Below are 27,860 nucleotides of genomic sequence, written 5' to 3'. Positions count from 1 at the left end.
CTCGCCTTCTCAACTCCAGTGTTTTATGCTATCTTGTTCTTTCACTTACTGAATTTATACGTACTTTGTCTTGTTGTATGTGCATGATGTCCTCTTGTGAGACCTCTCTTGACCGCAGGAAATGCTCTAAATCCTCCTCCATACCGTACCCTTCTGGTACAGAAACAGAACCGAAAAGTAGCAGGATCTTTTGTGAGATCTTGCAAAAGTTCATTAAAATTTTTTTCCCTCCCATGTCCTTTGCAGGGCTCTGTAGTCCGGTAACCGTTGTTTGGGTTATGAGTTTACTTATTTTTCTAATAATTCCACCTATGTAAATATTATATGAAACATTAAAAGCTTTTTGTTTTTTTAAAAATTGCATTTCAACATTTCTAACACTGAGACTTAGAGGTTGTTTTTTTTTTAGTTTCCACTTATGGGCGGATACCAGTCCAAGTGTAGTCTACTTATACCAGTGAAGCAGAAAGTGAAAGAGTTTATTCTCCTTTGTGCGTCTTCCCGGCGTCTAACAATGGTCGAGGTATACTCCTATCCTCTGCTCGTCAGATTCGGAGAAACCAACATACCCAGATTAGAAATAATGTTGGTGAAGTACTTTAGTAGTGAGAAATCTGCCGGTGGTGACTGTGAGATCGAGTATGAAAATGGCAGCAGCACAGCGGTACTGCGCTTCAGGAGAGAGGAGGGTAAGTTTGGCACCATAAAGTGAACTGAAAGTAATAATAACAACAATAATAATAGCTTCTACGCAGTATTATCAGTGGAGTTATTCACTGCAGATTTTTTTCTCTTGTGTCACAGATCAGAAAAATGTTCTGGCGAAAGAGTCTCATCAGATCAGTTTGAAAAAGGGTGTCTTGAAGCTGACGGTTTGTTTACCCACTGAAGAGAAATCATCACAGGTATTATTCACAATAGGCTGGTGTAATCAAGGGAGATCTGCATACCAGTAAAATGTTCAAGAATAGTTTTGTATTCCCTTGTCAATATAAATACAATAATGTAAAATATAGTAATGTTACACTATTTGTGGGTGGAAGGATTACGATTAGTTTATATTAAACTATGATCTCCGTCTTGGTTTTGAGCGGTTTTTCTGATTTTGGAAGTCGCGTGACTTAACATGAACTCAAAGCTGTTCTCGCTGATCTCTCTTCCTTTTTTTGTTTACTTCCCTTTATTTTTAGTCTTTGCACAAAAAAAAAAAAACCATTTACAATATAAATATGTGTAGGCTTATTCTTCTTATGACATTTTATATTTTCTTTTCTGGCAACACTTTAACATAAGGCTTACTTGGTACAAAAAAATGAAACATTCATTAAAAGGATATTGGGTCACATTTTCACATAAGAAAGCAGCATCTTTACATAAATCCTTCAGTAGTTCTAAAGATTAAAAAAATGATTTTTAATTCAGTCTTCAACCCATTTAGGGAAGGTTTTTTGTTTTGCCATTTACACTTATGGATGTGGTATTTGCCCATAACATTGCGTGTTTCTGTGTTTCTGCTGCTGGGTATTATCCATTGATTATTTTAAATTGCATTTCTTTAACTTTGGGTGGGATAGGCCATTTCAAAATGTTTATATTTGTTTGTTATTTTAATATTATCCCTTTTAATTTTGTTTTATTGTTGGTAATAAACTAATCATTTGATTCAGGTGGGTTGACCCAGGGTGATGTCTAAAACCTGCAGGACACTGGCCCTCGAGGCCTGGAGTTCAACACCCCTGCTCTAGACTATAGAAATAAGGTGATTCCTCCCCCCCATGTTCAATCCACTTGGCTTTAGACCTCACATATGCTCCTTTAGCCTTATCCAGGTACTTTGTCTAGTTGTTTTTTTTTTTTTGGTTTTTTTTACATCAACAGTGAAGTCCAGGTTTTATTTATTTATTTATTTTTTGCCTGTCCCATTTGGTTCTTTTGCTATGAGAATTATTGTCTAAAGGCGAGGAAAGATGCCCAACGGATTTACTTTTTCAAACTGACCATCCCAGCCTTGCCATAATGGTCTATTTGATTCACCTTTTATTGTTTATTTTATTTTCACTTGCTAGATATGGGACAGACTTGAATGAGGAAAAGAGAAGGGAGAAAGGAAAACGGGGGGGAAGGGGAAAAAAACAGTGGAGAAGAGGGACAGGGATAAAGGGCAAAAAAACAAAAACCAACTAAATAAGCAGACAAAAAATAAAATAAAATACATATATCAATCACCTGTTGAGAAAGAAAAGTTGGAATGTTACATTTCAGACACTTCGATAAGTCTTCACATATCTCGCGCCAAAACTTCTGAACTGGTGGACAGAACCAAAGAGCGTGAATGTAATTGTCCGGTGTATTGGTTTGACAGTGTGAGCAGTTGTTGGTAGACATAAAGCTCTTGAACATCCGATGACCTGTATAGTGCACTCTATGTAGTATTTGTATTGAATTAATTGAAGACTGGGATTTCTAATTAGATGAAAGGTTTTTAAGCAAATCTGAGACCAGAAGTTTAGGTCTAAGTTAACTGATAAATCCGCTTCCCATTTTGCAATAGGAAGTGATATTGATTCATCTGTTTTAGAAAGCATTCTGTATATTTTGGATAGTAATTTGCGGGTTTTAAGAGTAAGAAATTGAACCACACTTGGTGGTGTTTGTAGTTCAACTTGACCCGGTTTAAATTTCTTTTTTACTATGGATTTAATTTGTTGATATTCTAAAATTCTTTTCTTGTTGATCCCATATTGTGTAACTAGTCCGTCAAATGAAATAAAGTCTGTTCCTTCTAGTACATGTTCTAAATATTTGATTCCTTTACCACTCCAATCTGAAAAGTTTATCATATTATTGTTTTGTAATATGTCAGGGTTGTTCCAGATAGGTGTACGTTTGCATGGGATTAATGAAGACGCCGTCAATTTTAGAAACTCCCACCATGCTGTCAGAGAAGAGCTGATGTTGATGCTTTTAAAGCATTCATGTCGTTGGATGTTTGAGCTGATAAATGGTAGGTCTGAGATCTCTAGATTATTGCAAAGTGCTTGTTCTACATCTAGCCAAAGTTCATCTAAGAGGGTATGTTTTAGCCATCCTGAGATAAACTGAAGCCTGTTGGCTAAGAAGTAGTGCTGAAAGTTAGGCAGTTCTAGTCCTCCTTTATCCTTGGTCTTTTGTAGTGTTTTTAAGCTGATACGTGGGGGTTTATTTTTCCAAAGGAATTTGGACATACATGAATCTAGAGATCTGAACCAATCTTGTGGCGGTTTAGTTGGGATCATTGAGAATAAATAATTTATTTTTGGTAAGACCATCATTTTTATAGCGGCAACCCTTCCCATGAGTGATATGGGTAGACATTTCCATCTAGCCAGATCACCTTCTACCTTCTTTAAAAGTGGGATATGGTTTAATTTAGTTAGATCTGCAAGCTTGGGAGAAACATTAATACCTAAATATTTTATATTTCCCGATTGCAGTGGTGTAGAAGAGGAATTATGGAGGGAGCAATTAATCGGTAGAACTGTAGATTTTGACCAGTTAATTGAGTAATCTGATATTCTTGCAAAAGAGTTTATCAATTCAATCACCCCAGAGATATTGGTTTGTGAATTTTGGAGAAAGAGTAACACATCATCCGCATAAAGGCTGATTTTATGTTCCACGTTCTTGCATTTTATGCCCTTAATTACTGAATTCTGTCTAATTGCTGCTGCTAGTGGTTCAATAAAAATTGCAAACAGTGAAGGGGAGAGTGGGCATCCCTGCCTGGTGCCCCTCAAGAGACAGAAGTTGGAGGATGTCTGGTCATTTGTTCTAACACAAGCTGTTGGGGAATTATATAATATTTTTAACCAGTTTATGAAAGAGGATCCAAAACCAAATTTGTGTAAAGTTGCAAATAGAAATTTCCAGTTAACTCTGTCAAATGCTTTTTCTGCATCTAAAGAAAATATTGTAGTTTCAATGTTTTTACTGCATGAGTAGTCTATCAAATTAAGTAATCTACGTGTATTTGTTGATGAGTGCCTACCTTTTATGAAACCAGTTTGGTCAGGATGAATTAAGAGGGGGGTTATTTTCTCCAGTCTCTTCGAGAGAGCTTTGCAGATTATTTTAAGGTCTACATTTATAAGAGATATTGGACGATAGTGATAGGTTTGTAGCTTGAACCCATCCGCTGGAACGTTGAAGGCAATATAATTACACTGCAAAGCAAGACACAAGTAGGCAAGCTTCTTCATGTTTCTCGTGCACGGGAGAGAACCGGACAGGCACCGTTCCTTCGCTTGACCCCAGTTGCTCTCGTCCGTTCTCCCGTACACTGTCCTTTTATTGAGGTTACATGAATATGCATAGGTTCATTAACATATGACGTCTTACATAAACACAAAGAGTACCTTGCCTGTGTGTGTGTGTGTGTGTGTGTGTGTGTGTGTGTGTGTGTGTGTGTGTGTGTGTGTGTGTGTGTGTGTGTGTGTGGACTGCTGATCAAAGGGTCAAACATCCTTGGTCAGGAAGAGGGTAGCCTCCCCCTCACCCTAGATGGTTCATCCTAGATAACACGGTGAGGAAGTCCTGCAGTTCATCTAAACAAAGAACACTTAGACTAGAACAGACGCAACTACGTTGATCCTGCCGTAAAACAATAAGACACGGTATGACCTCTCATGCTCCCAAAGTGCTGTCTAATACACACAAAGTTTGCAGACTATCAAGGATCAAAACCTCTACCAATCTACAACTAATTACAAAACTCTAAGCATATATAAGTAAATATTTCTAAGCATAAATGACAATCAACAATACAAACTCTAACATTCCCCCGTTTTTGACCTTTATGCTAGAAAAGTTCCCAGGTATGAATACCTCATGTCTGACAGTTTCAATGCAAACATTTTCATACTCAGCATATGTCAAATCACCCTAAAGCACTGTAAAGATACACAGTTTAACAAATGTATTAGCAGTTATCCCATTCCTCATTGATCTCATCCAATGGCAACTGCATCCTACAAGCAAACAAAGAAATTGTTAATTTAATAGTGAAAATAAGAAAGTAACATTTTCAAACAAATAATGGAATGATATTTTGTAATGATTGTGAAGGCACATGTTTGAAATGTTTGAAATAAAAATGAACTGAACTGAACTGAACATTTTCAAAAACATCTCAGCTTGGTAATGCTTCCTCCGGGTGTGCACATCACATGTCTCTCTGCAGAGTGGTTTAAGCTCTGCAGGGCGTCATAATGTCTCTTCCAGTTGTTTCATTGTCCACAGGACCAGAGTCCAAATGTATGTAGGATAGACGTTCAAACATACCAGTTGGTTTTGTTGTTCGTCAACATGGGTCTCAGCTATTTTCAAGCTGCAGACCTCTCAGCACTCTAGTTTTATGGCCTCTTACCAGCCCCCATCACCTGACTTCAGACCTTCGTCTTGTGAGGGGGATATTTATGACTCTGCCATTGTCCACGCTCTGCAGAAAAAGCTCTCTGTGGAAAGGGTGCTGGGTTCCGTCATCTTACTGCTGTTATGATCCCAGCAGCCTTCAGAGTGTCATCGTATGCACAGTACAGTGGCACAGCGTTAGGTGATGTTCATAGGAAACTGCTGTTATCACCACCGTAGCTTCTGGTTCCTGTGCTTTCACAGAATCATAATGTCATCATCGAACTCCTTCTGCGCTGTCGGTGGAGCTTGGCACGCTCCCCTCATCCATCGAGTTTTCATATTCCAACGCTGCTGAAGGTTTAAGGCAGAGCACGTCGTACACCTTAGTTGTCTTCCTCAGCGTCAATATTGAATCTTTCATTTTATTTAAAATCTTGCTGTGGGAAGTCTCCTCTTGATCTTCTGGAAGCTTAGTAGCACAGCTCTCTGCGTCCTGTCTGCTGTGCTGAAGATGATCTCTGATCCTCCCGAAGTCTCTCTCTCCTGGTCTCAGCTCCCATCCTGTGGACGATCCTCTCCTCTATTTTGCAGGCAGTTTCATGGTCCTTGCTGTGACTCCAAGGTCTGATCTCATGATGGGCCTCAACCAGCTTGATCTTTGACCTCAACCACTGCCTGGGCTCAGCTATGCGCTTCTCACTGGGCCTCTGAAGATTTCTCAGGAGATTACTGCTGCACCTGTATTTCCTTGCTAGGAAGACAAACTATTTGGAGAGCATGTCAACAATCATCAAACCACATTCTTTAGTTCAGTGAACTTCACTTATAGGCCATCAACAACCATCAAAGCCTCATCTGAACATGGATGCACCACTCGCATAGATTTAATACTTGTAAATAAACGGCTAATCACACAAATCACTGCAACACTAATAGTAAACACAAATCACTGCAACACTAATAGTAAACATTGTTTAATGTTACTTCTGGACCCCACCTCTTGACGCATGGACACCCTCATGCGTCAACTCACCAAAACCTGGATTCCTGTCTTAAAAACTGGCTCCACCTGCATACACAAGATCTGGAAATAAAAGCAAACTTCACACGTACAAACAATTATATCAAAAGGGTAATAAGCATTCAGCACGGGCAAGACAAGTGTCATGTGCAGGTTTCCTCAAATCAGGAAACTACAATTATTTCCCCAATTTGCCTCAGACATGGATCATCCCATGTGCTCAGTTAACATTAATGTAATCGGTGACTTCTCTTAAGCAAAGTCACTCCACTCAATTATTATGATTATTATCAATATTATGATTATTATTATGGGTCCAAAAGTGGCCAGCAAATGAGCCCATAATAAACTTGTCCATAAACACCGTAATCTCTTATTTGTTTTACTCATGTCACTTGTTCGTTTCAGCTGAATCTTCCACATGCAGTCCCAGAAAAAACAAACATAAGCAATACACAGTGACTGTGGTCAGAGGAGGTCAGACACAGGTCAACAGGTTCCAGAGGTGCCATAAAACACCATAAAATCAACCATCCCTTCTCGTGGAAGGAATGTCATTCACATATAAACCCAGAAATCCTACAGTAAAAAAAAAAAAACATTAACTAATCCTCTTATAAACCACATGATCAAACACATGATTAATCATCTGCTGTAAAGAGAAATGTGAATGTTAGCGCTGCGCAGGTGTGTACACCTTCTCACAGTAATTTCTGTGAGCAACACAAGCCCATGAATAACACACCTCTGATAAATTCACAAACATAAAAATGGCATTTAAAAGGTTAAACCCACACGCAACCCCAGATGTTGCTGTCATCTTTCTGCTCCTGTAACAGAGACACACACAGAGATACATCCACCCCTTTGTCAGGTGGGGGTTGGCTTCACACAATGGTGTTAAGTCAGTCAGTCTTGTCAGCTTTTACCAGTCAGTCAGCTTTCTTTCCTTTTACTCACGCATTCATACATTCATTCATTCTTTCTTTCTTTGCTGATAGTGGAATCGATTGTCGCATTTAGTTTCCACTCTCAGCAAAATGATGTCATTCCAAAAAGAAAAAGAACTTTAGATAGGATTACATTGCTGAATCCTTTTTTAGGCTGGGACACTTATTTAATCTTGTCCCAAATAAGTAGCTTTCTCCAGAGTCCATTTTAATGTGGAGAAAACTCACTTGACACAATTTCCTCGACGACGTGTAGCACTTTTAATTCCCGACGTGCAGATCTGCTTAAAGAAAAGAAATAGACAAACAAAATCAGTGCCTGTTCAAAAGATAAAAACGAAAAATATCAAACCAAACTCTCAGTGCACTGTGAAAGTATCAAAATAAAAAGGCCTTGTTAAGTCATGACACAAACTCCTCATCTCAGGTAAATCATACCATTAGCATGGTTCATCATACCATCATACTAATCGGCAGGCTCGACTTCACAACAGAAGAAAAATCATCAGCTAGATTCACTCCAAATCAATCATCAGCTGCACAACACACAACATAAGCCTAATGTCTTCTTTAGCTTATGAGTTTAATCACCAGGTCTGTGCTCTTCACTCATTTAAACCACAGATCTATTTTATTCAATTTTCCTTTTTTCCCTTCATCATAAAACATGTGACATGCTGTCATGCACTTCACAAAAAAAGTTTGTTCTGACGTATTCAGAGTTGTGTCTCTAAATACAGGATTCACTCACACATCAAAACAGGAAACTCAGTGTTCTAGAGTCTCCACTCAACACACAACAAACATCCCATTCACTCGTGCTAGAATTCAATCACCTTTCATTAATCTAAAACCGATCAACTAATTTGAATCGACTATTAACCCACTAAGTTGACAGGACAACAGAAAAGCATGTTCAAAATAGTATCACTAAAGACAATTTCCCTCATACAGTAAATTACTTGCTGCATCAATCAAGCAGGAAGCTTCTCCCAATTTACTATATCAACAACTAAATTTATTGTCTGATCACTGGTTGGTCAAACCAGGATTTTTTTTCCCACAAAAGTTTAAACTGTTGTCCTGCAACCTAGAGAGTCAATTTTTTGCATTGTATAAATTCAGTATTTGATGACAAGTGTCTGCTAAATTGACACTATTTTAACACTGATGAAAGATAACAAGCTAATTTTCATTACATGTGTTTGTGTTATTAGGCAGGTTTAATGCATGTCTGTGGAGCCGCATATCCAGCAGAGCATGTTCTTAAAACTGCCTTTCCTACACATTTCTCTACTATTATTTGATCATTTCTTAACTATGGTGCTATGAGTCCACTGGTCTTTGCATCACACTAAGTGACTTGGACAAGATGATAAACAGACTCATACACTTAAAATGTTGTCTAATCTTCATGAGCTCTCTTGTGTTTGGAGTGTTAGTAGGGTTAATGCATGTTCTGCTTTTGTGTGTGATTTTGTATGTTTCTATTTTCGCAGTGTTTAAAACTCCGTCTCAATTTTCCAACTTAAGCAGTCAGTTTTCTTTTCCCCAGGTTTGCTAACCCAAATTTTGATTTCCCACATTAAAAATAAAATTTGTGTTCTCACCACTCTCATTCTATTGTCCTCTGATGCGGTTGACTTCGTGCTAGTGGCTGAAGTGCTGCTGCTGCTGCCTTCTTGGGCGACTTCTTAGCAGCTCCTCTTGGCTTTGGCCGCGGCGGGCGTCTTGGCTTTGGTCTCAGTAGCCTTGTTCATCTTGAAAGGTCCGGAGGCCCCGGTGCCCTTGGTCTGCACCAGAGTGCCCTTCGCCACCAGGCTCTTGAAGGCGGTCTTGACACGGGCCTTGCTCTTATCCACATCGTAGCCTCCGGCAGCCAGAGCCTGCTTGAGAGCGGATGTGGGGACGCCGCTGCGCTCCTTGGAAACGGCCACGGCTTTCACAATCAGCTCGCCCACGCTGATGCCGACCTTCTTGGGTTTGGACCTCTGCACAGGGCGTGTTTATGATGGAGCTTTTCCAACCACAGCGCCGGCAGTTCTCCTTCAGCTTTGTCCTGTGTTCCACTGTCTCTTCTTGCCACTTTACTCCACAGGTGGCAAATGTCAAACTCCAACAGTCTCCTCAGTTTTCCTTAAAAGTTTTCTTCACATGCATAGTGAAGTTGCAGCTTGTTGTAAACACAGTGCCATTCATCCGATCAGTCAGGATGATGGGTTTGCTCTTCTTCTCTGGTGCTGTTTGTCCACATTGCTGCTGCTCGCTGAGACTTTTGCTCAGGGCTTGCTGCTGTCTCTTTATCTGCCATGTTATTGCTGTGGTGCTGCATTCTTCAGGGAGGAGTGAGCTTGCTTGTGAGTTTGAGACACATACACATTGCGCTGTAAATAAGTCAGCCAGAACTTGGCCTGCATGTTTCCAATGATGTTTTAACTATAAATTTCTTCCGTCCGACTGCTGCATGTGGAAAATTGATACAGGTTTGCTTTTCACCTGAAAGTGACAAACTAAGACATGTTCATTATCATCATCACTGCTTAATCAACACACATCTCTCTCTCTCTGTGATTTTGTGAACAATCCTTTCTTAAAAGCAGAAAATGACATTGTAGTCGTTTTTCGGCTGATCAACACAAAACCTTTCTGCTATGATTATTTTTCTTCGTCTACAATGTAACTTGTCTCTTTTTCACTCTTTTATTTTATTTTATTTCTTTACAACAGCTTGTGATCCGCAAAATCACCGCTCTCACTCACAATCAAAGGCAATTACTTTTGCACAGTGCACAAAAACACTGTGATGTCAGACACATTCACACTCACTTTTTCATCTGCATAAAGAAATCATATGGCTGGAGATATGTGCCATGGTGATCCATAGGCATGATCACACGTTTATTTAATTATTTTTAACCCAACAAAACAAATAAACAAAAACATGCTGCTGATGCTATGAACTCTCTACACACATGAGTCAAGATGCAGGAAAACTGCAACGCAACATCACTTTCACTTTCATCACACTTTCATATTCAATACAGCTTCTCCATCATGTACTCCAGCATATTAGCTGTTTTCACAGATGTGCTGCATATCTCAACAATGGCTCATAATAAGACGACAGTCTTTCACACAGGTCAAGTGCCTCTATGCACTTCATTAGTTTAAATATTTACCTATATCACTTCACCTCACATGTCATTGTACTGAATTTAAGCAACCACAAGCTTAATGTAGAGTACTTTTAACAACTATCCACCTCAATTACGTCTATGGTCTGGCACACAGGCTGCTGTCGATCAGGGCAAGCTAAAGAATAAACATTTTGTGTCAGCTGCCAGGAGCAAAGTCCAGCACAAACGTCTGTCTCCCTCCGACTCACTCTTGGTTGCTTAGAAACCCATGATAACAACAGCAGTCGGTGTCACAGACCACATGTTCTGCTCCGCACACACTCACACAAATACCACTCACACAACAACAACAAATATCCTCACAACCAAGAAAAATTAGGCCTATTGTCTCAACGCAGTCTCACACAGTGACTGCGCGCTTCGCCGCACACAGTGGCAAAGACTTACAACGCAGTCTCACACAGTGACTGCGCGCTTCGCCGCACACAGTGGCAAAGACTTACAACGCAATGATCACGCGCTTTATCGCACACAGTGATAAAGAATTTCAACGCAACCTCACACAGTGGTCGCGTGCTTCGCCGCACACAGTGGCAAAGACTTAAACTTACTTGGTGTTGCTTAGCATGTAATATCAGCATCGAATCCCGCCGATCGCCATTCATCGAGGAGAAAAGACAGACAGTTAATCCACAGGAACTTCCTGGCTGACGTCAGTCTTTCAACGTGCCTCTTCTCCCCTCGGTGAATGCCGACTCCAGGGCTCCGGCTCTCGAAGGACCAATTAATGATAGGTTTGTAGCTTGAACCCATCCGCTGGAACGTTGAAGGCAATATAATTACACTGCAAAGCAAGACACAAGTAGGCAAGCTTCTTCATGTTTCTCGTGCACGGGAGAGAACCGGACAGGCACCGTTCCTTCGCTTGACCCCAGTTGCTCTCGTCCGTTCTCCCGTACACTGTCCTTTTATTGAGGTTACATGAATATGCATAGGTTCATTAACATATGACGTCTTACATAAACACAAAGAGTACCTTGCCTGTGTGTGTGTGTGTGTGTGTGTGTGTGTGTGTGTGTGTGTGTGTGTGTGTGTGTGTGGACTGCTGATCAAAGGGTCAAACATCCTTGGTCAGGAAGAGGGTAGCCTCCCCCTCACCCTAGATGGTTCATCCTAGATAACACGGTGAGGAAGTCCTGCAGTTCATCTAAACAAAGAACACTTAGACTAGAACAGACGCAACTACGTTGATCCTGCCGTAAAACAATAAGACACGGTACGACCTCTCATGCTCCCAAAGTGCTGTCTAATACACACAAAGTTTGCAGACTATCAAGGATCAAAACCTCTACCAATCTACAACTAATTACAAAACTCTAAGCATATATAAGTAAATATTTCTAAGCATAAATGACAATCAACAATACAAACTCTAACAGATAGCTTGAGGGATATACAGGGTCTTTGCCTGGTTTTAGCAGGAGATTAATGTTTGCAGAATTCATATTTGATGGAAGTCTGCCCTTTTCTTTGATTTCCAACAATGTTCTGTAGAAAACTGGTGCTAGAATCGACCAGAATTCTGCAGGAAAGCCGTCTGGACCTGGAGCCTTATTATTGGGCATACTTATCAGGGCTTCCTGGAGTTCACCTGATGTCAGTGGCGAATCCAGTGCCATTGCTTGAGTGTCTAATAATTTTGGAAGAGTTATGTTGTCCAATAACTGATCAATTTCCTTTTTAGATGGGTTTATTTGTGGTGAATACAACGTTTTATAGAAATCCCTGAAAATGTTGTTTATTTGTTTCGGTTCATATATTGTGTTCCCAGATGAATCTTGAACAGCACATATAGTTGTTTTTTCTTCATTTATTTTTAGTTGGTTTGCTAGAAATTGACCGGATTTATTACCATGTTAATAATTTTGTAAGCGTAGTCTTTGTACTAAGAATTTTTTTTTTTTTTTAATCAATTATCTCATTTAATTCTAGTTTTGTTTTGCGTATTTTGTTCAATGTTTCCTGATCTTGGTGGGACGCGTAGGCTTCTTCTAGTGATTTGATGTTTTTTTCTAATTCCTGAATATTTTTGTTTTCTTTTTTCTTGTTATGTGATGAGGAAGAAATTATTTTAACTCTCATCACAGCTTTCCCTGCTTCCCATAGAACAGAAGCTGATGTTTCGGGAGTGTCATTATAGTCTCAATATGAAGTCCACTCTTTTTTAAAAATATTTAATAAAGTCTTCATCTTTAAGTAGTGATGTATTAAATCTCCAGTTTTTACTTGGTGTAGTATTATTCTTGTGCATTAGTGTTAAAGATACAGGAGCGTGATCGCTGACACCTATAGGGTGAATCTCAGTGTCTGAAATGTCGCTCAGCAGTGAGCTGCTGACCAAAAAATAATCACCTCCAAGAACAAGTGTGCCATCTAAGTGTTCAGAGAGTGCACTGAAAAAACCGTGAAAGAATGAGATAGATATCTATTTATTTATTTATTTTTAAAGACTGAGACTCTACAGTACGCAGTGGTAGCATCTCTTCCACAATGTAGCCTTCAATCATTTTTTTAAGCTCACCTTCAGATGCTTTCTGTGCTGCTAAAGTAAAATCAAGTTTTGCCTGCTTAGCAGGAGTTGCCGCGGTGTTATCCATGGATGATGAACAAGGATCACTCAGAAGTGTTCATCTATGCTCTCGTGTCAGGCGCTTCAGTAGATTACTCGTGCTATTAACAGCAGCTGATAGTTTTTTCTCCCCAGGACATAGCTTACATATTACTGTAATATTCTTGTCTGCTTGTTTCAGAAAAGTGAAGAGACGGGAATATGTCCATTTCATAAAATGGACATATTCCTGTTGCCCATTCCCAATCAGGGAATGGGCAACAGGAGGGAAACACAGCTGGGGCAAATCAGGCCTAACGAGACAAAGGAAGCAAAACCAGATGCATTTACATGAGACACGGACTTTCAAAGTAAAACAGGAAACATAACGCAGACTGAGCTTACAGACACTGGCTGTATCCCAATTCAGGGTCTGCAGCCTTAAAGTACGCAGCCTCAGATTTGCACATAAATAAGTGACATAATATTCAGTACTTAAAGTTTACTCTTCGGGCGCCCCTCATCATTTTTTCGGCAAAATTATCCACACCCACCGCCGCGCTATGCATTCTGGGATATGTTGGGCCACGAAGTCTACACCGCAACGTCCTTAAAATTCAGGGAAATGAAGGACGCATTTGAGGGCCGCATTTCGAGCAGCCTTCGAATTGGGACAGCCTTCGTCGCGTCGCGGTGACATAATCGGCCTTAAAATGCGGCCTTTAAGGCTGCAGACCCTGAATTGGGATACAGCCACAGACTCACAGGCAGGCACTGCAACAGAGGGAACAGAGACGCGGGACCAGGGCAGATACAGACACTGACTGGAATCGGGGATATAGCAACTAAGGATTACACAGAGACATAAACCATAAGAAAGAACTCTAACAAAGAAACCAAAGACTAGAAATGATAAATGATATAATAAACTCAAAAACCCTGGGTCAACGAACCAGGCATCCTAACAATTTCTTCCTTATTAGAATGTTTCTTGTAAAAACAGAATGTTTGCCTTGATTTCTTTGCAAAATAAAAACGTGGCCTTATGTTTAACGCTGTTTTTAAGCCTCAAACATTTAAAGAACTTATTAGAACAGCCAAATAAAAGGTGAAGAAAAGGAAATAACAAAATACAAAACAAGAACAATACCAGCTTCTTTTGGCCCTTACGAGAAGAAAAAGAATGCTTCAAGCAGGAATAAGCCTAGTGTCCTACATATGTCATTATAACAATACTCATACACATTATCAAAGTACTACCCTGTTTTTATGAGTAGCAATTATAACTCCCTCTAGCTCAACACATAGCTAAAACATTGCTTTGCAACCCTCTCATTTTTTTCCTTTTTTTTTTACTTAACTTGTAGTGACTTTTTTAAGTGTATCTCACAGATCGATTCTTTTACTGTCCATTATAGCATAACCCTCCTTTAGGAATGCTCTTCTGCTGTTGTTTCATACTTCCTGTACCTTTATGGGCTCAAAATGTTGTCATAAATATTTTGTACTTGTAGATCAAATGCGCATTTGTGAACTGTGTTTTGTAACCTTGTAAACCAAAATATGTGAAAATTTAATATTTGTGCATCAACAGATGAGAATATAAGTTACAGATTTTTTGTTAAGGTCTGCTTACAGATACAAAGCAAAAAACTATGTGTAAAACTCTGTGCTGGCTGTGTGTAACTCTCAGCTTACATGTACAAAATTTGACCCGATTTTTCTTCCTTGCAGCTGATTGGTCAATGTCATGTCAATCACAAATTTAGCAATCCAATCAGAGAACAGATGGGTTTGGCTTTTTGGCTATATTACTTTTAAGACCAACAGCTATTTATGGCACTGGTCACACAAGACTTCAGTATAATAAAAAAAATGGTGAATAAAATGTATATTTTTATTTGTTCCACACAGGAAGTCCAATTGGATAAAAACAACATGAAATGTAAGTACTGAAATATCCAACACACCAATCATGTGCCATGCATGCAGTGTTGGGAAGGTGCAGTGTTTTAAAATGTATTCCACTACAGATTACAGAATACATGTCCCAGAATGTATTTTGTAACGTATTCTGTTACATTACTCAATCAGAGTAACATATTTTGAATACTTTGGATTACTTAATATATTATCATGCTTTTTACAGCTACATGAATGTACTATTATTGTGTGATTTATTACTATTACTGAAGGTTACTCGCCATGCCAATACCAACTAGATTTTTAAATCTTAATATAAAATGAGTAACAGTAGGGTGGACCCTTGGCAGCAATCTCATAACGAAAACTATTCCGCGCATATATAAAACAGGTTCACGGCTCCGAACCGTAGTAAAGGGACCTGTGGCTAATACATTGGGTTCCGTGTCAGGCTCATAACCAAAAACTAGCTTTACTTTGTTGTCTGGGTTAACTTTGCTAGTGAGAGACAGAGAGAGGCATTGAAAGGCTGCTCCAACTGAACTTATTGTTTCGGAGGAAAACATGAACACAGTGTACAGTCGAGTCTTAATAGCTTACTTACAACTGGGCTCGTCAGGCACTCTTCTTGGCTGCAGTGGTTATTATTATATTTACATGCTTCCAGCTCCCGTTTCTGGTCAGTGACACCTAGTATTTTTTGACTCTCCTTTATATCCCTGCCTCGTGCTCACAAGACACATAACGGGTATGGCAGTCCATTCTCCCTGCAGCATGATGAAGCAAACATTCTTTAGGGCAGCGGTTCCCAAGCTTTTTTGAGCCATGGACCGGCCTTTAAGGCAACAAAATAATACTATATAATAATAATAATAATAATACAACAAAATAAAACCAGTACAATTACCAAAAAAACAGAAGATTAATTCATAACACACAGGAAAAGACCCAGAGAAACCGAGTTAGCAATAAAAATGATAAATAAAATAAAATAAAAACCAATAGAACTCCTGAAAACCATACATTTCATACCCGAGCCCCAACTCGCAGCTCGGTACCAAACGACTCACGGACCGGAACCGGTCCATTGCCCAGGGGTTGGGGGACCACTGCTTTAGGAATATGCCTCATATTAAATTAATTTTTGACTAATAATTTTTAAAAAATATTTCTTCATGTCATTAAGCGGGCCGCAAGTGAGGCCGCGAGATTGCAATATAGGCATTACAAAGTAACTGTATTCTGAATTCCACCTTTTTAAACAGTAACAGTAAAGGAATACAGTTACTCATATTTTGTACTCTAAATACAGTGGGGCAAAAAAGTATTTAGTCAGCCACCGATTGTGCAAGTTCCCCCACTTAAAATGATGACAGAGGTCAGTAATTTGCACCAGAGGTACACTTCACTGTGAGAGACAGAATGTGAAAAAAAAATCCATGAATCCACATGGTAGGATTTGTAAAGAATTTATTCGTAAATTAGGGTGGAAAATAAGTATTTGGTCACCTCAAACAAGGAAAATCTCTGGCTCTCACAGACCTGTAACGTCTTCTGTAAGAAGCTTTTCTGTCCCCCACTCGTTACCTATATGAATGGCACCTGTTTGAACTCATCATCTGTATAAAAGACACCTGTCCACAGCCTCAAACAGTCAGACTCCAAACTCCGCCATGGCCAAGACCAAAGAGCTTTCGAAAGGACACCAGGAAAAGTATTGTAGACCTGCACCAGACTGGGAAGAGTGAATCTACAATAGGCAAGCAGCTTGGTGTGAAAAAATCAACTGTGGAGCAATCATCAGAAAATGGAAGACATACAAGACCACGAATAATCTCCCTCGATCTGGGGCTCCACGCAAGATCTCATCCCTGGGGTCAAAATGATCATGAGAACGGTGAGCAAAGATCCAGAACCACATGGGGGGACCTGGTGAATGACCTGCAGAGAGCTGGGACCAAAGTAACAAAGGTCACCATCAGTAACACACTACAACGGCAGGGAATCAAATCCCGCAGTGCCAGACGTGTTCCGCTGCTGAAGCCAGTGCATGTCCAGGCCCGTCTGAAGTTTGCCAGAGAGCACATGGGTGATACAGCAGAGGATTGGGAGAATGTCATGTGGTCAGATGAGACCAAAGTAGAACTTTTTGGTATAAACTCAACTCGTCGTGTTTGGAGGAAGAAGAATACTGAGTTGCATCCCAAGAACACCATACCTACTGTGAAGCATGGGGGTGGAAACATCATGCTATGGGGCTGTTTTTCTGCCAAGGGGACAGGACGACTGATCCGTGTTAAGGACAGAATGAATGGGGCCATGTATCGTGAGATTTTGAGCTAAAACCTCCTTCCATCAGTGAGAACTTGGAAGACCCAGCCTCGTTTCATCTTCAAACATGACAATGATCCAAAACACACCACCCGGGCAACAAAGGAGTGGCTCCGTAAGAAGCATTTGAAAGTCCTGGAGTGGCCCAGCCAGTCTCCAGACCTCAACCCCATAGAAAATCTGTGGCGGGAGTTGAAAGTCCGTGTTGCTCGGCGACAGCCCCAAAACATCACTGCTCTCGAGAAGATCTGCATGGAGGAATGGGCCAAAATACCAGCTACTGTGTGTGCAAACCTGGTAAAGACCTATAGTAACGTTTGACCTCTGTTATTGCCACAAAGGTTATGTACAAAGTATTGAGTTGTATTTTTGTTATTGACCAAATACTTATTTTCCACCCTGATTTACGAATAAATTCTTTACAAATCCTACCATGTGGATTCATGGATTTTTTTTTCACATTCTGTCTCTCACAGTTGAAGTGTACCTCTGGTGCAAATTACTGACCTCTGTCATCATTTTAAGTGGGGGAACTTGCACAATCGGTGGCTGACTAAATACTTTTTTGCCCCACTGTATGTAACACTGGTACATGTATTCCGTTACTCCCCAACACTGCATGCAGTGAACAGGAAGAAAAAGTCTTTCATATCTACAATGTTTCACATGTTTTTCAAGGTTTTTGTTTTTTTTATTACAGCTGTTGAAAAGAATGAAGAGGCCACAGTTAATTGGTTTTCTAAATATTTTGAAAGAGCCCTCTATGGCAAAGAAAAGCCTTCACTAAAACTTCCTGCTGCCATCTCAGAGCCCATTGACAGTGCTATCCTGAGATACCTAGCTAAAAATAAATCAGCAGCACAGACCATTTGTAGTGAAATGGAAAAACATTTCTGCATCGTCAAGCTCCACCAAACCACTGTGACCTTGAGTCCTGTATCTTCTCTACTAAAGCAAAAGGATGCCAAAGCCATCATCAAAGAATGGACTGATACTGTGAAGTCAGCGTTTGCACAATCTGTGTCAAAGTTCAAATCTGTGAAGTTCAATCCAGGTTCAGATGCATGGAAAGAGTCTGAGAAAAAGATCAGAGAGATGTTACTGAATGAAAATGTGATCGTAGTACCTGATAAAAACAGAGGTGCTTTATCAGTGGCTGGTCCTGTTAGTGATGTCAACAGACTGGAGAAATCTCTTTCTGAAATTATTAACAAGATCCACAGGGAGAAATCAAGTAAAACCAAAGAGATCAAAGTGTCACCATCGGTTTTTCATCTCCTATGTCAAGATGGCCTCATGGACAAGCTTCTACTTGTTTATCCAGAGCTCAAATTGTCACCAGAGAGTCCTAATCTGAAAATAACTGGTTTAGGGGAAGAGATTAATGCAGCAATCAATGCTACATTTGATGCAGTACTTGCATTAAAACGACAGAATCTGGAAATAGATAAAAATGTGCTTGAACTGTTGAAGGATGAGCAACAAGAGGAGCTTACAGATGCTCTCCTCACATCTCATCAAATAAACGCAGCGTTTGAAATCAGTGGAAACAGGGTGCAGCTCCTTGCTGTTTCTGACACAGATCTGTCTCATGCTCAGGACCATCTAGGACAGCTGTTAACAACTCAGTACATTAATGTTGAAGACAGTAATGTCCTGAAGAAGCCAGAGTGGCAGCAGCTGGTCAGTCACTTAGAGCAGGCTAACAGTAAGCCATGCAGAACTCGAATCAACACAACTGCTCAACAAGTCGTGGTGTCAGGCTACAAGGATAGTGCCATAAAGGTTCAGCATCAGCTCGGTGACTTCTTAACACAGAACGCTCACATTGAAGAAACTGTTGTGGTCAAAGCTAATGCTGTCGTTGAATACTTGAAACATTTCAACACATCTTGGATGGAGAAAGTGAAAGACAAGGTGAGAGTGTCCTACAGAAATGAGGCCATCTGTCTGAGTGGATCCAGAGTGAATGTGACACATTGCAAGACTGTGGTTGAAGGTGCCGTCTCTGCTGTAGTCTTTGACAGTCTGAATGTCTTCAAGTCTGAAGTGAAGAAGCTCTTCCAGGAAAATGAAGCGCTGTATGTTTCCTCAATCAAAACTAAAACTGGTTGCCTGGTTCAACTGGTCGATAGGCCAGTTCTGCAGCCTACTGGATCTGACCAGTACTTGTATCATATACAGTCCAAAGAGGGTCTGGACATCCTTCTTACAAAGGGAAATATAGAGGCTACCATGGTAATTTGGATTCTTATTATACTTAATCCAGAGCACGTAGTTACTTTATGCCAGATTTTTTACTCACACAAGATACCAGACTACAAGAGTACACATGTAGATTAACTAATCACCCTATCCTCTAGTTATAAATTATCTTTAATAGTGAAGGGTTTGACGGTTTCTTTTATTATTGTTTTTTGTTTTATTGTTTATAATAGTTATGTTCACTTTCATAAACTTTTAGACAGAGGTGATTGTGAACAGTGTGCCTCCAAACCTCAACCTGAACAGAGGTGCAGTCTCAAAAGCCATCTTGCGTGCAGCTGGACCCAAACTTCAGCAGTCAATAAATGCACAGGGTGCTACTGGAAATGTTGGTGAGATCATTGTTACTGAGGGCTGCCAACTAAAGAACAAAAAGGTTTTTCACACAGTTGCACCTCACTGGGATAATGGACAATGCACATCTGAAAAGGTAATGTATTCTCATCATAAATAATATATTTTAAATAATCTCTACAGTCTAAAATTGATGACATATGAATATTACTGAAACTAAATGTCATTATATTTATTACTATCATTATTATTATTAAATAGTATTTATTTGTTGCCTTACAGTGTTTGCAAGGAATCTTTATGGATTGTTTGGACATGGCAGAGAATAATAATCTAACCTCCATATCCTTGCCTGCAATTGGCACTGGAGACCTGTGTTTCCCAACAGCTGTCGTAGCCTCTTTGATGTTGGATAAAATCTTAGAGTTTAGCAAAAAGAGAAAACCCAAGCACCTGAAGAAGGTTCATATTGTACTTTACCCCAGTGATAGACAGTGTATTCAGGTAAGAAAAGCTTGCACATTAATATATCACATTCAAATACACAGCAAGTCAAGTTTTTATTTGAACATTGGCTGCTTTTCCCTTGATTTTCACTCCAGTTCTTGTATCTGGCAATTTTCAGCAGAATATTTTTTTAAATTTGTTTTGTTTCTTTTGGCGCTTTACACTGATCTATGAATCATCCAAGCATAACAAAGGCAACTAACTGTTTTGTATTCACATCTTAGTCAAGAACCAACTTTAAATTATTTTTCTTTAAGCATGTCATCTGTTCCCATTTCTTTGCCTGACTACATAAAATATCACAGATAACACAGTTAGACAAACATAAAACAGGATTTTTCACAATTATATTCAAGCTGAAAACTTGGCATCTCAAAATGGTGCACAGTTTGTTCTTCAAAAAAATCTGAGAAAAATGGGCAAGTGGAGGACAACGGAAGAAGTGGTGGGCATCTTCTTCTTCTAGATTCAACAAGGTGCTAGAAACATTCCTCGGAGATTCTGGGCCATACTGATATAATAGCAAATGTAATAATGATGTACTAACATATATAAATTATATAATTATATATATAAATTGGCTCCATCTTCAGCTTTAGATGTATAATTTTATGGCCCCCTTGTGAATCACTACCTTATCATGGTAGAGGAGTTTGTGTGTCCCAGGGATCCAAGAGGCTATCCTGTCGGTAGAGTCTCCCATGGTAAATTGGTCCTGGGTGAGGGACCAGACAAAGAGTGATTTTAAAAAAACCCTAAGAGAAGAAAATCCAGGGAATAGTTCACTCTGCCTGGGATAGGGTTACAAAATCAGCTACTGAGGCATGGAACATTACCTCTCTGATGGGGAAGGAGCCTGAGCTAGTACTTGAGGTCAAGAGGTCTCTGCACCTTCGGGTCGGGGAATGGCTCATTACTGTTGTCTGTGTCTATGCGCTAGGGCTATCATGATTAGTCGACTAGTCACAATTACGTCGACTATCAAAATCGTCGACGACTAATTTAATAGTCGACGCGTCGTTTGAAGCTTTATAAGATCCCAAACAGCGCAAGAATAAGTAGTAGGATTTAAGAGTGTAATAATGGACTGAAACAGAAGATGGCAGCACTGCATGTACAAAGATGCCAGCTGCCGTTAAACCCCGAAGAAGAAGAAGAAGCTGTGTCCAGTATTGTAGTTGTGTCCAAATTCAGGACCCGCGTCCTCCTGTGCCCGCATTAGTAGGCCGATTACGTTACAGCGACACGACGAAGACTGTCCAAATTCGAAGACTCCAACAAATGCGCCCTTCATTTCCCCAGATTTGAAGGATGGGTCAGTTAGTGGCCCAACCGATCCCAGAATTCATAGCGCGGCCCAGCGTGGCCCTGCTCAGTTTCCAACAATGGCGACAATTAGTTAGTTTTATTTTACTCTTAATATTCTTTCTGGGTCACAAAATAAATGTTTAACATATTTTCAGGCGAGAATGTAACTGTGTAAACTTCCAATATCTGCTCAGTTTAAGACACATATTTTCAAAAGCGCTCCGTTTTCGGAAACGTCTGTTACCCACTAGCTCGATAGTTAGCCTCGGTTCAAGGCTCACTAGAGCCGGTGAGAACACCAGTCTCCCGGCAAATCGTTTTTTAAACCCACAGTATTTTATTTGTTCCCGAGTAAATCGGTTTGGCTGAGATTAAAGTTATATTTTTTACACAGCTGAATAAACAGACAGACAACTGTTTATCAGAAGTGTGAGATGCTCGAGAATTTATTCCGGTGTCCTGTTATATTTTAGATAGCAAGGAGCAGACAGCTGAGTTTATTAAACTTAACCGAAACAATCTGCAAATTTCATTAAAATTTAATAAACTATCATCTTGTCTTTATTTTTAGTTAGCACAGACCTTAAACACTTAAAGCTGTAAGCTAATGATAGTTATATAAGAGCAGATGCATGCTGGTGCAATAAACTGTACGTTTTACGTCCAATGGACACATGATCTGATTAGTCGACTAATCGCAAAAATAATCAGTGACTAGTCGACTATCAAAATAATCGGTTGTGGCAGCACTACTATGCGCCAAACGCATGTGCTCCAACTATAGAAGGATCACACCCCTCAGCCTCCCAGGGAAAGTCTATGCCAGGGTGCTGCAAAGTAGAGTCTCTCCTTTAGTCAAACCTCAGATACAGGAGGAACAATGTGGTTTTTGTCCCGGTTATGAAACACTGGACCAGTTCTTTACCCGCTTGAGGGTACATGGGAATTTGCTTAACCAGTCTACATGTACTTTGTGGACTTGAAGAAGGCATTTGACCGTGTCCATCTGAGTATTCCATGGGAGGTGCTTCTAGAGTATCGGCCATTTGATCCTTATTGAACCATTGCAAGAGCTTAGTCCACATAGCCGGTATAAGTCAGATTTGTTCCCGGTGGGCCACGGCTGCCCTTTGTCACCAATTCTGTTCATACATTTTATGGACAGAATTTATAAGTGTAGCCAAGTAGCAGAAGGCTTCCACTTGGGCGGTCTCAGAAATCCTGTCTCTGCTTTGTGCTGATGATGTGGTTCTGTTGGCTTCTTAAGGTGGTCTTCCAGGGCAGTGATGAAAAGAGGTGGTGATGTGTTTACCAATCGATCAACATCCATACCCTCACTTATGGTCACAAGCTTTGGGTAGTGACTGAAAGAATGACATTGCTGATACAATTGGTGAAAAGGAGCTTTCTCTGAAGGGTGGCTGTCCTTTCTCTTGGAGCTAGTGTGAGGAGTTTGGACATTTGGGAGGGGCTCAGAGTAGAGCCATGCATCTCCTGGGTGAGGTGCATGTCCCACCATGAAGAGGCCTCGGGGCAGACCTAGGATACGCCAACACGTTCTCACTCCCAAAGCGTAACATTTTACGCTAGGTGACAAATCGTCACCATATTACGTTTTCGGCTACCCACCACATTCCTAAATGACGACCTCGGGAAAAAGAGGAAATATGAGAACCGTCTGGACTGAATCTACACATGTTCGCTCTTTTTCTTCAAATCGCTTAGAAACACGCTATTTAACATCATTAAAGTCCCGGTTAAGGTCAGGAATAAGGTTATGGTCAGGGCTAGGGATAAGGTTAGGTTTAGGGCTGGAATACAGGGCTGGAACGTCTATTACCGCGGGAGCGTCATTGCACTGGATTCCAGCCATAACCCGCCGCGTACCATAAGAACGCCGAAGGTCTCCTTTCGCGTTCCTCAGGAACGCCGCGGGACCTGACAAAACGTCGACATGTTACGCCTCGCGAGTGAGAACGGGCTGGATACGCTGTAGAGATTTGTTAAATTTTTATTTGCTTTATACTTTGACTTTTACTCACTGGTTAGCTGTTGTTATAAAACTATATTAAGTTTGACAAAAAGGAAAGGAAATTAGAATTTCATTCCACATATTCTTCATTTAACATGACTAAAGATCAGCTTAAAGGTTCCGTACATACAGTCTTCTATGATGAAACAGTACCTACGTTTTGTTATCTGTAGCACAATACTGGACCCTGTTAATAGTATTAGTTTGGAAGTTGGAGTTTCCATATAATTATGTCTTCGTTTCTTAGCAATGCTGCTTCCCTGCTGACTTATTCATAGTGCTACTTCTTGTGGTGATGTCACATGCTATATTACATATCTAAAACACAGGATTGTGCCAAGGCCTCTTTAAGGTCAGTTTTGATTCAATATTTTTAGACTGAGATTTCATAATATGCCAAAGCTTCATTGCATAGATTCTTGGACAAGTTCCAGAGTCTGCTACATATTGACATGATAGCATCACACAGGTGCTGCAGATTTATTAGCTGCTTGTATCCAAATTTCTCTTTCAAGTACATCCCAAGAGTGCTCTACTGGATTGAGATCCAGTAACTGTGGAGGCCAATGGTACAATGTTTTTCCAGTTTTCTATTCTCCAGGGCTGGTGAGCCTGTGTGAATTGTAGTCTCAGTTTCCTGTTCTTAGCTGACAGGTGTGGTCCCCACTGTGGTCTTCTGTAACTCATCTACTTCAAGTTCAGATGTGTTGTGCTTTCATAGATATTTTTCTGCATAACTTGATTGCAATGAGTGGTTGAAATACTGTTGCCTTCCTATCAGCTCAAAGTAGTCTTGCAAGTGTTCTCTGACCTCTGACATTAAAGGTATTTTCAACAGGGAACGCTGGATAATACTGGAACCTCACAGGATATTTTCTCTTTTTCTGACAACTATTTGTAAAACTGAGAGATGAGTATGTAGAAAAATCCCACTAAATTTGCAGTTTCTGAAACATGAAAATATGAATCCATCCTGCCTTTTATCATCGCTTCAGGGCAGCTGCTGATGGTGTAATGATACTGGGGGATATTTTCTTCTCTGGGCCCCTTAATACCAAGGAAGTGTAGACCCTAACGCTGGTGGGCCTAAATGTCACACCACGAGGTTTATTTTCAGAGAAGGAAACCAGGAATAAGTAAACACAATATACACAATAAAAAAAAAAGTTCTGTTTAAACTAAAATCCAAAACAAACCTTCAATAAAATTATACTAAACCCAAGAAGAATGTTCATTATATTTTAAGAGAGACAGAAACAATTCCTCTTCTGACGGTGAAACCGCATCAGTCTAGTCCCAGGAACAAGGAATCTCTTTTCTCTGCCCTGTTTCTCCATTGAGCTCATCCTCTTTCGAGGATGCCAATGTTCACATTTTGGACAGAGAGGACAGATGGTTTGAAAGAGGAGTGAAAGAAGCCATCTATGTCCACTGTGAGCGACCATCTTTGAACAGAGGCGGGGGTTTACGACACCAACTCTCTGCCATCTATAATCCAGTTTTGAAATCCCTTCCCAGACGCCTTAACGCCCACTCACATCCTGGGCCATCTGACCTCAGGAATTCGCATGATAAGGTGGGGCCAGGTTTCACAATGAACACACCCAAAACTCTGGCTGATTGGGACCCACACCCAGTTTCACACCTTGGCTCAGGCGATTAGAGGATCATCAGGGGGTCCTTTTGTCCCTCTGTGGGGGGTTACTCCCACTAGGTTTATATCTGGGACTCTCCACCATTTGACCTTAGAACTGAAGAAGCTTCTCGGATGAGAGGTGAAACGTCTTCAAGTAACTTAAAGAAGTCCAGACGCTTTTCTTTGCAAGCTCCTTTGACTACGATGACCTGGATGACTGAGAACCTTCACAGACACATTGAGCTCATTGCACCACAACCCAGCTGTGGCCCACAATGTGAGTCCCTTGCTCACTGCACCAATGACCTCCCTGATGGCACCATCCTGTTAACAAACAGACACTGGACAGAAACACTGTCCGTGAAGCTGGCCTGGCTAATCTCCATTGTGACTCTCGCCCCAACAAAGCTTCACTTGGTGAGCGACAGTGAAACATGTCAACAGTACACCATGTCAAGTCCTCTCGAACATGTTTCTTGAACATGACAATGAGTTCACTATACTCAAGTAGCCCTCACAGTCACCATATAAAATCCAATGGAGCAACTTTAGGATGTAGTGGAATGTACCTAATAAAGCCTCAGTGTAGACTGCGAATTAAAAAAATACTACATTCATAAAGTGAAGACATTGCTTACATGCCTTAAACGTGAATTCTAATCAAGAACATGGGAGGCATCTGATTAAATAGCAATTTAGATAATTTTTTAACCCGGCTATTAACGTGCTTGGATCTATTGCAAAATTCATTTTGACGTAGAGTCTTTGGAGAGAGACTCACGACACGGAAATGAACTCTACAGCTGGCCTTAAGTGGCCTTTTAGGAAATTGAATGGCTCTTCTTTGTGAACTTTGTTTTTAAACTCTACGGGTTGCTGCTGGGTATATTGCATTGTTTAACTTCTGTTTTGGTTTAAATATTAGTGTTTTTTTCAGTTGAAGTAGATTGTTTTGTTTTTGCAGGCTTTCACTGATGAATTTAAGAAGTTTCCCAATGCCTCAGGTGATTCAAGTTCTACAAAAACTGAAGGCACATAACATTGTTTGTTTTTAATTTTTTATCACAAATTGCATATTTTCAAAAACCTTATAATGAATAGTCTTTTTGCTACTCAGCTAACTAATAGTTTTACCAACATTAAATCGAAGTGTTTCGAAGTGAAAAGTGTATTTATTTATTTATATATCCATTAATTTAATTTGTTGGCTTTAGTTGTTCATGTTTTTTCAACTGTTCACGCCAGGACGCCCCTTCTCTAAGCTCACCTCAACCTCAGATATGCATGAGACTAAAATGGGAAATGTGACTATACAGATAGTCACAGGAGACATAACCAAGGAGACAACTGATATCATTGTCAACTCTTCCAATGAAAGCTTTTCCCTTAAGTCAGGTAAATCATAGAAAAAAGTGGAATATTACAGTTTTGAAAAATAATTCTCTCCTCACCACTACACAGTGGACATAGCAGAATTAAGCATCTTTTTAAATTAAGTATGAAATTACAGAAAAGATGAATCCACCTAATTTTTTTTTTAACCTCATCCAGGAGTCTCTAAAGCTATTCTAGATGCAGCTGGTGAGGCTGTTGAAGAGGAATGTCACAATGTTGGTAAGAAATCACTTTTAGATTTTCTAACATTGTACCTCAGAGTAGACTCCACCTATAACAGTTTGTTTTTTCAACAATAAAAATGAAGCTGACTTAATATGAAGCCCAATTTTGTAATCATACTCTAAGATTGCCAATAAAGGAAATATGGCCTAATGAAGCATTCTCATGGTCATTAAGGGTAAAAGACATAAAGATCCACTATCTCCACATTTAGGTGCCAAGTCCAATCCAGGCATGATAATGACTCAACCAGGTAACCTAAAGTGTAAGAAGATCCTTCACGTGGTTGGAGAGTCTGACCCAGTAAAAATCAACAAGGTTGTGAAAGATGCACTTCAGATGTGTGTGAAAAGCTCCTACACCTCTGTATCATTTCCTGCAATTGGCACAGGTGAGATTTATTCATGTATGTCAGAAGTTCATGATATGGGAAATCTACATACCATAGTTACGTTAAGCCCAAACCAGAAACGTGTATTATGAAACAGGTTATGTTTTGGATTGTGGATCAATAGACATCAAATCACCTCCTACTGACCAATCAATTCTCTGCACAATAGCGATTAAAACAATTACTCTATAAATATTAATGCATGAATTTGCACTAGTTAACTTTATGTCAAATTTGCACACAGTCTAAGCCGGATCTTTACTTACTGTCAAAGCTTTAAACACCAACATCATATGTAGCTGAAGGAACTTCTGAACTGAAAAACTATTGTCAGCAGAAAGTATAGTTGTTTACAAATAGTATGTTTACACATGAAGCAAACTTTTCACTGACAGTAACTCAAAACTGTAAGACCAGAGTGACCAGTCTCTGCACTGCCTGAATTACTT

At 40.0% G+C, this 27,860-nt stretch overlaps 1 protein-coding gene across 2 annotated transcripts in view; it reads left to right on the top strand.

Moving 5' to 3' along the window:
• The first annotated feature begins 426 nt into the window (after positions 1–426).
• Positions 427–27,860, top strand: part of LOC120730974 (protein mono-ADP-ribosyltransferase PARP14-like) — a 34,841-nt gene continuing 7,407 nt past the window's right edge. Inside the window, exons 1-10 of one of the 2 annotated variants that reach the window (XM_040027654.1) lie at positions 427–689; positions 805–905; positions 15,022–15,052; positions 18,062–19,599; positions 19,826–20,056; positions 20,203–20,424; positions 26,368–26,407; positions 26,649–26,798; positions 26,955–27,017; positions 27,235–27,411. In XM_040027654.1, coding sequence (XP_039883588.1) covers positions 515–689; positions 805–905; positions 15,022–15,052; positions 18,062–19,599; positions 19,826–20,056; positions 20,203–20,424; positions 26,368–26,407; positions 26,649–26,798; positions 26,955–27,017; positions 27,235–27,411 — 2,728 coding nt within the window. In that variant the 5' untranslated portion in view covers positions 427–514. Of the gene's footprint in view, positions 690–804; positions 906–15,021; positions 15,053–18,061; positions 19,600–19,825; positions 20,057–20,202; positions 20,425–26,367; positions 26,427–26,646; positions 26,799–26,954; positions 27,018–27,234; positions 27,412–27,860 lie in introns of both variants that reach the window. The other variant, XM_040027653.1, reaches the window with a different exon arrangement.

Source organism: Simochromis diagramma, unplaced genomic scaffold (genome assembly GCF_900408965.1).
Source record: "Simochromis diagramma unplaced genomic scaffold, fSimDia1.1 OVJJ01000343.1, whole genome shotgun sequence".
Classification (NCBI taxonomy): Eukaryota; Metazoa; Chordata; class Actinopteri; order Cichliformes; family Cichlidae; genus Simochromis; species Simochromis diagramma.
The sequence above is the reverse complement of the archived record's forward strand: the minus strand, read 5'-3'. Positions and strand labels throughout refer to the sequence as shown.